Source organism: Pangasianodon hypophthalmus, chromosome 7 (genome assembly GCF_027358585.1).
Source record: "Pangasianodon hypophthalmus isolate fPanHyp1 chromosome 7, fPanHyp1.pri, whole genome shotgun sequence".
Taxonomy (NCBI): domain Eukaryota; kingdom Metazoa; phylum Chordata; class Actinopteri; order Siluriformes; family Pangasiidae; genus Pangasianodon; species Pangasianodon hypophthalmus.
Genome location: NC_069716.1, coordinates 27200425 through 27217840, shown reverse-complemented (window position 1 = coordinate 27217840; position 17416 = coordinate 27200425). Strand labels below are relative to the sequence as shown.

Genomic DNA, 17416 nt, shown 5'->3' with positions numbered 1-17416 from the left:
TACATGCTGAGATTTATAATAATCTTCCTACACTTGACCTTCTAAATTGGCGTTAATGTTGCAGGTTACAGGAGCTGCAGGATGAGGAGAAAGAAGCAGAAATTTTACACAGTGAAAGCACAGAGTAAGGGCACATTTTCATAACCCGTATAAAGTCCATTGTAGATCCACGTTGATCCAGCAATTTCCCTCAACAGCTATTTCACCAAGGTTTTAAAATGATTTATTATTATTAGTGTTAGCATATATATTGTCCTACATAAAGAATAGGCATGTAAATACGTAGAGAAAGTCACTACCACATAGAAAAATACATTCATACAGTAAAAGAGAAAGCCAGTGTTGAGATCGCTATCAGAAGCCGAGTGTGTGAGGGAAGACTGGCTCATGAGTCCCTAGTGTGTGCTGAGGAGTTATGGTGTGGCATCTTTGCTAAAAAAAAAAAACACAAATGAAATAAAATAAAACAGCTCCATGGTCTTTGGTTTGACCCTGAGCTCAGGTTAATGTCTGTGTGGAGTTTCACACATTCTCCCCGTGTCCTCATGGGTTTTTCATCCGGGTTTTCTGGTTCAATTCAATTCAATTTTATTTGTATAGCACTTTTAACAATAGACATTGTCACAAAGCAGCTTTGCAGAAATAAATACATTCAAAATAAATTGTAAATATGTGAATTCCTGTCTGGTTTCCTCTCACCGCCCAGAAACATGCTGGTTGGAGGATTGGCTACTCTATTTACCCCTTCTTGTGAAAGAGTGTGTGAATGTGTGTGTGTGTGTGTTCGTGATGCCCTGCGATTGTCTGGTTTGCAATCCAGGGTGTATTTCTCCATCACGCCCAGTGTTCCTGAGATAAGCCACAGATCCACCTCAACCCTGAGCAGGATAAAGCGTTTACTGAAGATAAATGAATGAAGAATTAGAATAAAATAAAACTCAGTGTTCATAATGGCTTCCATTAACCATTAAAATCATCAGACATTGAAAGGAAAGTGGTTAATGGAAGCCATTAGACCTATTACCATTAGAAACTTTAGAAACATTTAATTTAATTTAATTTAATTTAATAGTAGAGAAGAGCAGATGCCACACCCCAACTCCTCAGCCTGCACCTTACTTATTTATTTTTTAATTTTTTGTTAATTTTTTTTAATTAATGTTAATTTTTTGTGTTTGTGTTGAATTTAGTGACAGTTTGGGTATCCTATGGGTAGTTTAAGAAAATTTTATCTTAGTTGAATTGAATTGAAGTTAAATTAATTTTAGAAGCCAGACCCCAACTCCACAGGATGCACTAGGGGAAGTGATGTCACACTCACCTTATTATTATTATTATTATTATTATTATTATTATTAAATTTATTTATTTTGTTTTTCTTTGTGATGAATTTAGGGTCAGTTCCTATAGGTATCCTATGGATATAAGTAAATGAGATCAACTTTTTAAGTAGATTCATTTAATCACTGTTTGTTTGTATCTGGGTTTTTTGTTTGTTTTGTTTTGTTTTTGTATTCTTTTTTTTTAAATATTCCAATTTTGAGGGAAAACCGAACACCTGGCAACCCTGTTTGCAGCACCAGCACATCTCCATTTAATCCTGCTGGGAAAGAAAGGCTCCATCACACGTGTCAATTATTAATCCACTGTTGGACAGTGTAGTATAACAGGTGGTGTAATATTTATACACATTGTTTAGAAGATTTGTATGAACTTTGGAAAGCAGCCAAAGCGTTTGAGCTTCCTGTAATTATAATGTGACTCTTCAGCGCCCTCTGCTGGCAACATGGTGTAGCTACTAGTTTTAGCCAATTAGATGTTCAATCCCAAAAAGTGCTTCCTATATAATGTACAGGATCTCAGGTTTATTTATGTATAATGTACAGTTGTACCCTATATATCCAGTAGGGAGCAAAATATGATTTGTAATATCCAAAAAAAAAAATAAATAAAAATAAAAATAAAAATAAATAAATAAATAAATAAAGGAGAAGACAATATACAAATACACCATATTTAATATTTAGTGTGATTTCATTTTAATTTTAATTTCAGCCACTTTTAACATCCTACGTTGTACCCTATGTCCAGTAGGGAGCTAAATGAGATTTGTAATATCCAAAAAAATTAATTAATTAATTAATTTAAAAAAAAAGGAGATACAAATACTACAAATACACCATATTTAATATTTAGTGTGATTTCATTGTCATTTTAATTTCAGCGACTTTTAATTTATAAAATATATAACATCAGCTGTTTTTTTTTAAAAACATCTCAGAGGCTGATTTAAAAAGTAGCCTGGACAACAGCCACCCTAGCAACCGCATCCCATAGCAACGACGGTTGCCTAGTTACCTGTGGAGCATCGAGCGGCTTGTTTACGCGCAGGATGGCGGAGCTGCTTCGAGCTTCCGCAAACATTCAGAGCACAAATAAACAAATATTTATCATTAATTAAGTGAATATTTAAGATAATTAAGATGAAGAGGCATCAGGCGCTTTTAACAGGTCTGGGGTTAAAGAGATACCCCCGGATTTAACCCGAGCTTCCCTGCATCTTAGAGTAAGTTCATATTTTGGGGATTTGTTTCCTTCAGAGGGAACAATTTGATAAAATTTTGTGAGTTTAATTATTTTACAGCTTCGATGACATTCTGGTTTTATTTTTGCATTGTTCTAATATGCTAATATGGAATATTCACATAATCATGACCATATGATTATGTGAATGATATGATATCCACATTATGTGAAACACTATACAAAGTGTGTGTGTGTGTGTGTGTGTGTGTGTGCAACAGGTGTCAGGAACTATCTCCAGTTGAGAAGTTCATCCAGGAGGTTGAAGAGCCAGCAGAAGGTCCAGAAGAGACAGAGGAAGAAGTAGAGGATGCAGATTCGCCTGGTGTAGAAGAGCCAAACCTTCCTTCTCCTGAGCCGAAGATTTTGACAGCAGATCAACCTGTTTCTCCTGAACCTTTTAGACCAGAACCTGTTCCAGCTGAAGAGCCAGAGGAACCAGAGGAAGAGGAGTCTGGTAGCTCATCAGAGGCTGAATCAGAGCCAGATCCAGTCACTCAGCAGCCAAAGTCGTGTGACGGAGCCAGCGTGAAGCAGAACGTCACCCAGGTGAGGATGTGCGTGTAGCTGGAGATGAGACGTGAAGCTTTTGCGTTCACCTGACTAACGTGATGCAGACCAAGAGGACGTGCTAATCTTCTGAAAAGGTTTATTAAGGTTATTAAATACATTGACCTACAAAGTCTACTAATATTCCGTCATATGTGAAAAGGAATACAGTAGAAACCATCATGATCACATTACTGTTTAAGAGTTGAGAAATTAAAGGTGCAATTTGGAATATATTAAAGTGTTTCTACACATAATAATCATACAATTTTGAAAATACTTGAGCAAAGCTAGGAGTTGTAATTTTGCCATGCCATGAATCTGGCTAGTTTCTTAACTGATCAGCATTTATACACTTTTTCTGAACCAGAAATACAGACAGTATGTGGCTCTAAAAAAGTACAAATGGCTTCTTTAAAGGCTAAGGCATAAACATATCTGTCGTCATTTTTCCAACAGGATCATCTCAAATGATGTTTTATATATGTAATATAGTCAGGTCCAGAATTATTGGCACCCTCGTGCCAATGTCTTTGTGATTAATTAGCTGAAATCACCTGAAAATATAAGAGAGATTGAACCTTTAATATTCAAATAAACTTATTTTGACAAAACAGTGTGTGTCACAATTAGAGGCTCCTTTGCACTGAGTACTTTGTGCTTTGCTAACATATCAGCACTGTCTCCTCTTATAATGCCTGATGAGATTGGAGAATACAGAGCACTGAATCTGAGTCCACACCTCAGTAGAGTATCTTTCCACATCCTCCAGATCCAGGGTCCTCCTTTATGAACTCTCCTCGTCAGCTCGTGCCACAGTTTTTCAATATGGTTTATATCAGGGGGCTTTTCTAAGGGTGGTAATAACTCTGCCTGTCTCCTTATATGTCCATCAAAAACATTTTATTGCATGCTTCTGAAGATCTGATTCTGTAATACTGGCTATGATTGAACTCTCTATCTGTAAAAAAAAAAAAAAAAAAAACATAAGACCCGGCTATCATCAAACGAAACGTTCTCCACACACCCGTGTGTATCCAAGATCTCCGAGGAAAGGGCACTGACCTGGGATCAGCAATCACTGTCTGAACAGCTGCTGTTCATCAGGAGATAAAAGGAAACATCTGTGTGCATGTAATAAAAATACTGTCAAATCTGTAAGATCAGGATCTCTAATCTCGACATCTTAATCTGAACATTCTGTTCTGTTCACTTCAGCAATCTGATCCTGGACGTTCTTTATGTGTTCTTCTATCATTCCTTAAGTGTATGGCTTTGAAGTTGCTCATTACAGATCTGTGTTATTCGTTTGTCTCTTTTATTCTTCCTCACACATCACTTTTCTGCTTTTAGGATGAAGGCACATTAGCTGAGGAGGAAACTTGTGGTAAGGTTTTTTTAATGTTATATAAAATAGTCAGATTGGCTACAGACCAACCACATAGTTCCAAAGATTACAGAGTGTATAGAAAATCCACCACTGGGGTTTTTTAAAGCACATAGAGAGGTGGCGAGTTGCTAAAGACCTCATGTTTAAAGAAAATACGTTTGTTTAGCAGTGTTCAAAACTAAGTCACATTTTACAGAGCTATTCTTTCTTTCATTCATCTTCAGTAACTGCTTAATCCTGGTCAGGGTGGTGGTTGATCTGGAGTCTATCCTAGGAGCAGGAGGTGTGAGACAGGAATAAAACAATCCATGCACACTCACACCTTAGGGCAATATAGAGTACCCAATCGACCTACTGACATGTTTCTGGGAGATGGGAGGAAACTAGAGAACCCGGAGGAAACCTACAAGGGGAGAACATGCGGCCATCATTTAATTACAATCAAATCAACATAATGCCGTCAATTCTGCAATCCATTAATCCTCGGCATGCTGTTTTGATCTGTTAAGTTCATTCCCCAAGTTTCAAAATAAAGGTAAAGAGATGGAGTGAGTGTTTCTGGTGCCTTGCAAAGGAGTGATGTCCTACTCAGGATGTAGTCCTGCCTCTGGATCCACCCAGACCCTGCTTACTAAATGAATGAATGACTTTTTTCTGATGCAGGTAATGACCGTGCTTTCTGCTTTCAGTTCCCTCCAGATGTGACGCGTTGAAGGCCTGCCTTATGCGCGTTCCCTGCGCTCCAGTGTGCCTCAACCGCTTCAACCAGCTGCTGAATGAGAACAATATCACCCTGCCCCAAGTGCCCCCCATACCTAAACTGCCCTCTCGACTATCCCAGATCACCCAGCAGTTCCCCCCATTGCCAACCAGACTCAACCAGCTACATCAACAAATCACTCATTTTCCCCAGCAGATTTCCCAGCGTGTACCCAAGCTTCCTGAGCACTTCCCTTCCTTCTCCTGGAAACTTCCTACTTTCCCTGAAAGATTTTCCTGCAGGTTTCCCCACGGACTTCCCAAACGTCCACAGAAGCTGCCTGATTTTTCACAACACTTCTCCAACTTCCCTCAGCACTTATCCAATATTCCACATCATCTATCCAATCTTCCTCAGCACTTGTCCAGCGTTCCTCGGCAGTGGTACACAACTGTTCAGAATCGTCTGAGCAGCATCAGACCTCAAAACGATGCCTAAACCTCAGCAGCAGCCGCAGCAGCAGAGTCGGGACCTGGAGCTGGACCGTCTGGTCCGCCAGTCCCCCCTCCACATCTCCCGTACCCCGTCCCCTTCCTCGCCCAGCTCCATTCTGGACTTGCCCAATGTGCCCTTCTATCCCCGTCTGCCCCCCATCAGCCCATCACGCCAACTCTCAGGCCTCTCCAACCCCATCTTTAATGCCGAGGATGAACTCAACTCTGCTAGACCTTCAGGTGATCCTTTTGGTGATGCTTTGTCAAATTCCTACGTGCAGTAGGGCTCTCTATGACCTTTTTTTATTCATTAACTGTACACTGTGTATAAAAGTACTCTTTAGTGTATACTTTAGAGTACTTTAATAGTTTTATAATGATTTCAAATAAGTCAGTACTAAACAAATAGACTTGTTATCAAAACCATTTGGCTTACAGACTTTAAGCAGAGTTTACTGAAAAATTAAGAGGTTTTAATAAATGCAAAAAATACTGTAAATAGTGTTTTCTGCAACTTGACTTTTTCCTTTAAAGCTTAGTCAGCTTCATTTTTGTATGAATACTGGAGTGATCACATGATGACAGTGATCATGGCAGTAAAATCATCACAAACAAGCTATGATTTTCTTTTTTGCCATAACCCAGGGTTGACTTTCCTTACAATGGGTTACTGTTATTGCTGTTCCTCTTGCAGCTAGCTCCAGATTGAGCATTCACCCAGCAGTAAATGTGGAAGATATAGACTCAGAAAATGAGCAGTGTGGGAGAACTTCCCACCACATGCCCCAGATCATCACCCCACAAGACCCCAACCTCAAAACCCTCACCGTGCCTGGACCATCCAAATCGAGCAGAACCAGGTTTGGACCTGCTGTTATTCACGTAGTCAGTAAGAAGAGTCTGAATGCAGAGCGTAGACCAGTGTAGAAAACATACACTCTGACTTAGAGTTAAGAAAATAATGTGTTATAAATATTTGGTTGTGATTTTGAAGATTTCCGTCACAGTAAAATATTTGCCAATATATTTGAAACGTGTGGCAATATTCATAAACATAACCAAATACATTATTTATATTATATGTAATATATTCTTAAATATAGGTCAAAGTGAATATCTTCTTAAAAGTGGGACAATTTCAAATATACTGTATGCATATTTTGTATATTCTTTATCTTATGAAATATATTGCTTTTCCACCTGAAATGGACTAAAAGACCCATAAAATGTTTACGAATAGTAATCTATAAAATTTGAACACATCTGGACACATCAGGTTACTTTATGTTACCCATCTAACTAGCGCTAGTAGGGAAAATTAGAAATATTTATGAATTTTATTTTTTTTTAAAAATCAGCTTAGAAATTCTCTCAGGTTAGCAACAAAAAAATGTATGAATATGACCTAAAATTTCAGTTTGGCTAATGCTAGCTGGTTAATTGCAGCTAATGTACACTGCAACATTTCTTTCAGGAAAAATGAAGGAAATGTGAAAACACTCAGAGAGGTTTTCTGAAAGAGACCTTGTGGATGATTTATGTTAGATATCTAGCTAATATTAGATACAAAAATTAGATACGTAAAATTGGCCCTAATAATCTTCAGAGAAATCCTCTAATGTTAGCTTAAGCCATCTAGGTACCATTAGCAGTAAATAAATAAATAAATAAATAAATAAAATTAAATACAAATATTTACGAAAATGATCTTAAAAATTCTCAGAATCCTGCTAGATTAGCTCAAGTCAGATGGCTAGCATTAGTATTTAAAATTGATGAATATGAGCCACTTTGTAAATGTTCTCTCAAATAGAAATATTATGAGTTTTTAGGAATATGCCTTAAAATCTTCCAAGATATCCTGTAAGCCATCTGCTCATATTAGCAATAAAGATTATAAACATTTAGAAATGCTACGTAAAGAAAACTAAAAACGCAATTCTGCTAGTAGTTAGCTAGCATTAATATTGAATATTATTAACATTTGTGAATAAGCCTTAACAATCTTTAGCAAATGTTAACTTAAGTTCGCCTTCTAGCTCACATTAGAGGCAATGATTACATTTACATTTATGAATATGACTTAAAAAAGATCCTCTCAGAAAAATATAGGATAGCTCGTTAGATAGTTGGCTAGCATTCCTGTTGGAGATTATTAACATTTATGAATATGAGTTAGAATTCTCTGAGAAATTCTGTCAGGTTCGCTCATGTTCGCTAACAAAATCTGTGAAATACATTGTACTTATGCTATGACCTTTTTTTCCTCCTACTTATTTTGTCTAATTATATGTTTTTGTTTTTATTTTGTCTGGATTGTTCTCGCCCCTGTATACTCAAACACACACACACACACACACACACATACACCTGTGATGGAAACTATGCTGGTCCAAGGGACAGAAAGCCACAAACTATTTGGACAAAAATGTAAGAAGCTTTATATGATTTATTGTCTGGCTTCATCCCATCATCCCAAACTCATAAAGTCATAAAAAGTGTCTCAATGTGTCTTGTGCGTGACGAGCATTTTATCCACTCTCATTCCACTTCTACATCTGTTCACATTAGGGCAGCTGTAAATCATGTGGTTCACATTAATGCACTCGTTCTAATACCTTATCGTTTCTATAGTAACGGCTCATTCTCAGGGATTTTATGGTGGAATCTCCACATAATTAAGGCCTAACAATAAACAAACAGTTTTTATTAAACATGTTAAACGAGTAGCATCCTGGCAAGAGAATGTATATTTAAAATTTATGGAAGGAGTCTCCAGTATCAGTGCTAACATAGCATATCATAATTGAGAAGAGTAACTAACTGTTTTGGGGATGTTGCATAACATTAAATCAAATCAAATTTTATTTATATAGCACAAATAAACACAACAATAGTTGACCATTGTGCTATACATAAAAGACTAAAGAATAAAAAGACTGCAAAGCAATGATAATGGGAATTTACATCAAAAATAACAATCAGAAAAATTAAGCCAAATCAAAGACAGTTGTAGGCCTGAGAGAAAAGGTAAGTTTTTAACTTAGATTTAAATTCAGACTCTGCAGAGATTAGTCTTAGGGATAAAGGGAGACTATTCCACAATTTTGGACCAATGATAGAAAAAGCCCGGTCGCCCCTCGACATAAGTCTAGACCTCGGAACCATCAACAATCTTTGTTGTGATGATCTTAATGATCTAGCAGAGTTATTTAAATTCAAAAGGTCAGAAAGGTATTTTGGAGCTAATCCGTTCAGAGCTTTAAAAACAAAAAGCAAAATTTTGAATTCAATTCTATAACGAATCGGCAGCCAAAGCAGATAATGTAATATTGGGGAAATATGATCAAATTTCCGAGTGCCAGTCAAAAGCCTGGCAGCTGCATTTTGAACCATCTGAAGACGACTAATATTGGATTGACTCATTCCAATATAAAGAGAATTGCAATAGTTAAGTCTAGATGAAATGAATGCATGAATCACTCTCTCAAACTCTGCAAATGTTAAAAAACTCTTAGCCTTGGACAGTAATTTTAACTGGAAAAAGATAGATTTAACTACAGCATTTATCTGTTTGTCTAATTTAAGGGCAGAATCAAAAATAACACCCAACTTTTTCACAGAGAGTTTTGCTCTCGTTAAGATGCAAAAAATTTAAAGAAAATGTAACTATAAATGGATAAAAAGTATGTTGTGTTGTTCTTTAATAAACAAAAATTGTTGGCGGTGTAGGCAAATTGCTGTGGTATAAGAGGAATAAAACACTTCGGGGAAAAAACGAGTGTTTGTTTATATGGTCTTGTTCTTTGTGACAGAAAGAAGCTGTACTCTTCAGGAGATGAGGAAGATGAGGAGCTGGAGACGCAAGTCAGGGCCTGGCCGAGCCAAAGCAGCATCACGAGTGCTGATGACGCGTAAGCGAGAATAACACAACATCACCCGAGCGCCAGACATTAAATACCATAAAATCTATAAAACACCTCAAAGCTATGAGAAAGATGTGTCTAAACAGCTCCACTAAGCTTTAAGACGTCCTGCCAGAGGCATGGTTGATCATCTCTGAGGAATGTCTGGAAGAACTATGTGGTCTTATTATGAAAGCGTTACAGTAGAGCTGCTAAAATAGTTTCTGCTGAGTGTATCATTTAGCTGTTTTTTTTTTTATTGTTATTGTAATAGAAGTGTGATGCTTTCCTGGTTAGTCTCTGAAAGCTTAAGGTACTTTAATCTAATAAAGTTTATGATGATTTATATAAAAATTTATTTTAAAATGCATCTTCAAAATGTTGAGTAAAAAAAAGGTATTCCCAGAGGAACATAGAACCTGCAGTGGTTCTAGATCTAGATAAATCTAGGGTAGATAAGTAGGGTGTAGTGACATAGATAAGACTGATGGATGGATGGATGGATGGAGGAGGAATAAGTGGATAGATGGTTGGATATTTGAAGAATTCAGAATATTCCTCAAGAATTTTCATTTAATTAATGCTTCAATTCATACAAAAAAGGTCGTTCAAGTGTTCTTTGGATTGTTAGGAGTGTTTAGCTTCTTAAGTGGGGTTTACTTGGAACCATCTCTGATAAAGAAACCTACACTGAACTTTTAAAGGTACATGGATGGATGGATGGATGGATGGATAGATAGATAGATATTAAAAAATTCTATTGTTACTTCAGAAACTATGTACACTGATGACTGAAGTACACTACAAAGATAGATAGATAGATAGGTAGATAGACAGATAGATAGATAGGTTGATTGACAGATCGATAGATTGATTGATTCTACATGGAACCTTGGAGGAAATTTTGTTCCCAGAGAAACAAAGAACCTTTAATGGAGCGTAAATACATAGATAAAATGGATGGAGGAATGGATGGAGGAATGGGTGGATACATAGGTGGTTAGATATTGGAAGAATTCAGTTATTTCTCAAGTAGTTGCATTTACTTGATACGTTCTTAGAAAAAAAAAGGTTCCTCAGGTGTTCTTTAGGTTGTTAAGAGTGTTTAGGGTTTTAGATGGGTTTTAGTTGGAACCTACTCTAATAAAGACGACCTACTGTGAACCTTTAAAGATGGATTGATGGATGGATGGATGGATATTAAAAAATTCAGTTGCTGCTCCAGAAAATATGTACTCTTATGACTGAAGTACACTGTATAGATAGATAGATAGATAGATAGATAGATGTGCACTGATACTCCTGTAGGCTTCAGTGTGTTCTATGCTTAGCTGCATGCATCACATTTACAGGCTGAAGGAGCGTCCGTCATCAGCCGCAAGCCAGGCCAGCACGATGGTGAACGAGCGTCTGCAAGAGCTGGTCAAACTGTTTAAAGAGAGGACAGAACGCGCCAAGGAGAAACTCATCGATCCTGACGACTTGGATGAGGACACACCACCTGCCAGTGAGCTCAACCTGCTGAAACCTTACTACAAACACAGGCTCCTGAGTGGCATAATTATCTTGTGTCTCGCCATCCACTTCAAATACAAGAGAGAATAATTGGCCCTGCACCTTGGGTCTGCTGCTGATCATTGAGTGATCCTAGCCAATCACAAACGTTTTTGACTAGCATCACTCAATGATGAACAACAAGGTTATGTTTACTCTGTCATGTGACAGGGGAGACAGAGCTAGCAGGTGGCAACTGAGCATGACTAAATTAGGGGAGAAAATTGCGTGTGTGTTAGCACCTAGCACTAAGACTTCTCAATGTTTTATAGGCTCCTAGATATGATGTCTCCAGTTTCTGATATATGAACCGAGAATACAGTTGGAAATGAACAGGCTCATTCAAAAGCTAACACAATTTTTTAGATCATCGACTGCAGATGGTTTAGATGTTGAAGTAAACTTAAACTATCAGCTAAGCTTTTACGTAAACATTTATTAACTCCAGGTCTCTAATTGTAAAAGAAAATTCTGAGAAGATGGTGTGGTCAATGAGGAAAAGATGTAGCTGTGGGAGTGTAGCTACATTTAAATGGACCAATTTAGAGCAATTTTTAGAAAGCTAAAATTAAACTATCATGAAAAAAATCCCACTATAAAGATGGGGGTAAATAAAAAAAACCACATGATCTAGTTAGTCACTTAAATACCCAGTCTGATAATGTAAAATCCTAATTTACACAACATGGTACAATTAAATACTCAAATTTACTACTTTACTCCAGACATCCTCCCAGATTGAACATAACTAGGCATCATCCTCATTATTTCAAAATAACAGCTGAGGCAAAGACATGGAACAACACAATGCAGCATGCAACAACAAAGAAACATGTGTTGTATGAATAATTATAACCGAGACTCCACGGAGTCTGAAGTTTTGCTACAGAGCCCTATCTGAATAAAGAGTAAGGTTCATAAACATACATTTTTTTTTACCCACCCCAGCTCCTGCAGCGCCTCCTCCTGAGCCTCCGAAGGGACCAGCACCTGTTGAGGAGGGTCAGGCCGCTCCTACTGCGGAGGAGGAAGTTGAAAAGGAAGAGTATACCAAGCTACTGTGCTTCAAGGTGAAGCCTCAGTCCAGGATCAGGCGCCTGCTTCAGTACCGCTTCCCAGCCAGCATCGACCCGTTCACCAGTGAGTCCCTGTCTCATCTTCCGACTTTCACCTTGCTATCAACCACTTTAAATGAATATGTACAGTTTTCTGGGCACTGTTGGTAGTTTCGCAATATACTGAGCAGTCCTATCTTTTTCGTGTCTGCAGATCTGGGCTACGTCCTGTGGCTCTTTTTTGTCACTTTGGCCTGGAACTGGAACGTGTGGATGATCCCAGTGCGCTGGGCTTTCCTCTGTGATGTCAACGGCTCCCTTTACGCATGGCTGATAGCTGACTACCTGTGCGACGCCATCTATATCTTGGACATCCTGCTGTTCCAGCCACGCCTGCAGTTCATCCGCGGCGGCGATATTATTGTACGTGACGTTTTGGGAAATCACAGCCAGTAGGATTTAGAGCAGTCAAACTCAATTTCTGCCTAAGCCACACTGGCTTGAGTTTGACACATTTGAATTAGAGACTGCTGAACTGAAAATGACACTCACCACATTTGTCTGTTTTCTAGAGCGACAAGAAGGAAATGAGAGCCAATTACATGAAAGATCTGCGATTTAAGGTAAGAGAAAAACTTTGGCTGTCCTCAGCAGTCAACGTCCATTACTCTGCTCTCTGATGTCATTGTTGATGTCCATTGGCTCTATGTGTTTTTCGGATATATTTCAGCTGGATGTGGTCAGTCTTCTTCCCCTGGAGCTCTTCTATCTCCTAGATGGGGTCAAACCTCTCCTCCGCTGCCCACGGATACTGAAGGCAGGCCTCAGATTTCACTCTCTGTGTCTTTAATTTTAATAGAACAGCTCACCAAAATAGTTCTTTCAGGACTCTGTAAACACAATTTAATTCTCAGGCTTAGCAACTCTTGTTAGCTTTGAGTAATTATCACTAATAGCAGCATATGTAAAGTGATCTGCACTTTAACACTACTTAGAAAGGCTTATTCACTTCTGTTTCAGATCTTGTCTTTCTTTGAGTTTAACGCGCGACTGGAGGCCATTTTGACCAAAGCCTATGTCTACAGGTGAGCGCAAACCTGCGGTGCCCATTTGGAGCTACTCTTCTAAAGTTCATATGTAAGGAATAAAACACTGGGAGGCATGCTGTTATAGAAAAATAATCAACAACAGGGTGCTGTCATGTTACCACCCTGAAGATGAATATTTTCCAATAACAGAACCAATAAAGTGTTTTATTTTGTTTATACCATACCAATTTGCCAATTTTTTTTATTCTTTATTAATTAATGAACAAAATGTTCTTTTTATTCATTTGTAGTAACATTTAATGTTGTGGAACATCTGCAAAATAAGTTAGTTCATTTTATGACTCATGTTGTAGCACCTATAAACAGTCATTCCCTCACTTTTTCTTGAAGGTAATAAGACAGAAAAAATGCAGCTTGTCATGTTATCGAGACACCGCAAGGCGTAAACTCCTCTATTCTGAAGATTTTCCTGTGCTGGAAAACCTAAATGTATAACTTTACCTCTGACTGTTACAGAGTGCCAACACTTTCCATAAATGTTAAATAGATGTCTGCGTACATGAAATTTATCAACAGTTATGCATTTTTCACGATTATTATCAGGCTTAGATTATGTGAGCTTCCACCATACAAGTACCTGTGAATGAGTTACTCATAGAAATAATAATAATATAAACCTATGATTTGAGGCTGCTGCTTTGAAACACTCCTGAACAATCAGAATCAAGAATTCAACAGCACAGTGGTGTAATTGCTATTATCCTCCTTTTCTCTTTTCTGTTCCTAGAGTCATTCGTACCACCAGCTACCTCCTGTACTCCATCCATGTTAATGCCTGTCTCTATTACTGGATGTCGTCCGTACGAGGCCTCGGAGCTACCACCTGGGTATACAACGGAGAGGGCAATGCGTAGGTGTTTTTATTGTTCTTTTATTGGTATGATTTGTATCGTTAGTATCTGTGATATTATTGTTTGTAATATAGATGATGATTTTTGCCCAGAGAAGCTTACATATCTCTAAAGTCAGGGAACGTGACTGTTGCCATTGGTTGCCAAATGGTGCCATTTCACTTGGAGGATTCAAAACGGAGGATTGTTTTACTCAAAATAGATTTATTTTGGTATATTTTATGAAAATATTTTAATAATTTTTTAAAAGAATTTTATAACCATTTTCACAATAAATAGTGCTGGGTGTTGTTCAGGTTGCATTTTACAATATATAATCTATAACAATGAAGATTTCCAATTGAGCTCTTCATTTATTAATTGTTTATTAATAGATATTATAGAAATATTATATTTTGCTAGCGCAAAAAACAGAAACGCATGATCCAGTCATACACTTAACCTATAGGGGTGAACTTGCTGAACATAAGCAATCAATCACATGGGATTATCCAATTAGCGACTGTAAAAAAAGAGGGAAAAAAAGGCTTCCATTTTTTTCCATTTTATGTAAAGTTGCATTTGGGGATATTCATTATAAAAAGAAGTAGATTTAGCAGCATTAATTGTAAAAAAAAAAAAAATAAATAAAGGTATTAGGATTTTTTAAAAATAATAATTCAAATGTTTTCATAGAATATTCCTAAATAAATTGGTCATTTAATCTTTGTTTGAGTGAATTATTTATAAATTAATATCAACTCTATTTTTATCATAACATTGATCCATAGATATTGACCTGCCACCTAATATCTTCTGTGTCATCTTTTCCCCAGATACATCCGGTGTTTCTACTTTGCTGTAAAGACTCTGATCACTATCGGTGGACTGCCGGAACCGACCGCACTCGAAGAGTATATTTTTCAGCTCATCAACTACTTTATCGGCGTATTCGCCTTCTCCATCATGATTGGACAGGTGCACTCGTTATCACTATCATGTATACCACAGCGCTGTTGAATTCTCAAATCTGATTGGTCAGCAAGTGTTGATTAATTTTCTACAACAGATCTATATTAAAGCACCTGGTCTAATATTATCGTTTCAATAGTAACAGCTCGTTTACAGAGACTTGTACAGCAGATCCTCCACATAATCTAAGATTAATGATAAAAACATTTCTTTAAGGAGACATTTATTAACGTTTTTACTGTCCAAGGAGTCTCCAGTGTCGACACTTTGTAACAGTCAGAGCTAAAGCTGTAACTATAAGTTACACGACAAAGTCTTTGGACGGATAAGTTTACACATTATGGGTTCTCAGTAATAAGGTGCGTTTTTTGTCTTATTAACAAGAGAAAAAGAAGGGAGGCTGTCAGAGGAAAGTATGTTTATAGCTGCTATAACATAAGTGATAACAGAAACTAAATTAAATGTAATTATAAATGTAGAAAAAGATGCAATGAGTCATTCTTTAATAACAAAATCATTGTTAAATTGCTATGGTAGAAGAGGAATAAAACACTTCCGGACGTGCTTTTATGGAAAAATAATAAACTTGTGGGTGGTAACACACTCTCCACTTCATCACACCTCCCTGTCGTTGATGATTTTCCTTTAACGGCACACCCGCAAGTGTTTTATTTCTTACATATAACATGGTAATTGCATTAGTATTGTTGCAAGGCTCATGCCCAGTATATCAGCTTAATAAAATTGGTTGATTTTTGCTGTGTTAGATGAGAGACGTGGTGGGCGCTGCGACAGCTGATCAGACACACTACCGCTCTTGCATGGACAGCACAGTGAAGTACATGGGCTCTAACCGCATCCCCAAAGACGTGCAGAACCGGGTGAAGACCTGGTACAACTACACGTGGCAGTCTCAGGGCATGCTGAGTAAGATTCTCAGTTCTCATAGCCAAATTGCCAGTCTGTGTGTTTTATTTTTTCTGGTCAGGAGTTGAAAAACAATGAATATATGAGTTAAGTGTATTGGGAGCCGGATTGAAATGAAAATGTGGAATGGCCAAAGAACAAATTTGTCATTTTTAGTGACATCATACTGTATTAAAGTTGTCTCAGACACACGTTTTATTTGATCACAAATGAATTGCCTATATGGTGCCATTATTTTAGCTAACATTTCTATAATTGTGTGTGCAGACGAAGAGGAATTGCTTGTGCAGTTGCCTGACAAGATGAGGCTTGATATAGCAGTGGATGTGAATTACTCAATTGTCAGCAAAGTGCCACTGTTTGAGGTATGAACAACCTGCTCTGAGATTTCTTCATACAGTCCACATTTGTTGTAACTCAACAATATGTGTATTTTTCCGTAGCAGTGTGTAGCCTTAAAGGTGCAGTCTGAAATGTTTAAAAGAGTATCTAGACTTGTATTACTCATATAATTTTAAGCATACCTTATAAATCTGTTACTCACACCAACATTGCCATGGAATAGATCTGGCCAGATTTTACATTTAAGACTTTTTAATGTGGATTTTTCTGGCCCTGAAATGAGCTCTGGCCACAAGCAGAAAAACAGGTACTCAGTTACATTGCTTTTTCTTAAAACTCCATCTACGAAGTGTACATAGTTTCAAAACAGGGGGAGATGATGTGGTGCTGATAACCTTTAAAATAACAAGCTGCATCTTTAAATAGGTTCCTGTGAGTTGTATTTTTACAGTACTATATACTGTGGTCTTCTTATGCTTATTTATAATTTTCTGAATTTTTATTGTGTTATTCTTTTCTTTATGTCAGGGCTGTGACAGGCAGATGATCTATGACATGCTGAAAAGGCTCAGATCAGTCGTGTACCTTCCCGGAGACTACGTCTGCAAAAAGGTTCAGTGTGCTTATTGTTGAATGCAGAGAGTCTTTTTTAAATACATGTGTGTTCATATAGGTGTTTTCATAATTTATCATTTTGAGTGAAACAAGACGTAATCCGACCTCTGGAGAGAAGGTGGAATCTCAGATAACCAACTAAAAAATATATAAAAATATTCATTTTTTTTATGCCATGGCTGTCACAGATCTATTTTTTTTTTATATTGTGAATTCAGTCAAAAATGTAATCACGATTCACAATCAAACTCAAGGCAGTTGTCTTAATGCATTGCTGCTTATGGCGCCTCATAAGTCAGTGTCTTAGAAGGAAAAACGAAAGCGGTTTGAAATGAGTCTCGAACATATGAGCGTATGTTACGATGTTGCTGTGATATCGACATATGCTAAC

General features: G+C 37.4%; 1 protein-coding gene across 1 annotated transcript in view; it reads left to right on the top strand.

Moving 5' to 3' along the window:
• LOC113546640 (cyclic nucleotide-gated cation channel beta-1) overlaps window positions 1–17416 on the top strand; it is a 34838-nt gene that overhangs the window by 12289 nt on the left and 5133 nt on the right. The window contains 18 exon segments of the mRNA XM_053235286.1: window positions 65–124; window positions 2805–3132; window positions 4486–4519; window positions 5212–5716; window positions 5718–5956; window positions 6411–6576; window positions 9532–9630; window positions 10974–11128; window positions 12124–12315; window positions 12445–12653; window positions 12803–12853; window positions 12961–13047; window positions 13251–13315; window positions 14067–14189; window positions 15006–15147; window positions 15909–16068; window positions 16336–16433; window positions 16939–17022. Of these exon segments, the coding sequence (XP_053091261.1) occupies window positions 65–124; window positions 2805–3132; window positions 4486–4519; window positions 5212–5716; window positions 5718–5956; window positions 6411–6576; window positions 9532–9630; window positions 10974–11128; window positions 12124–12315; window positions 12445–12653; window positions 12803–12853; window positions 12961–13047; window positions 13251–13315; window positions 14067–14189; window positions 15006–15147; window positions 15909–16068; window positions 16336–16433; window positions 16939–17022 (2797 nt within the window).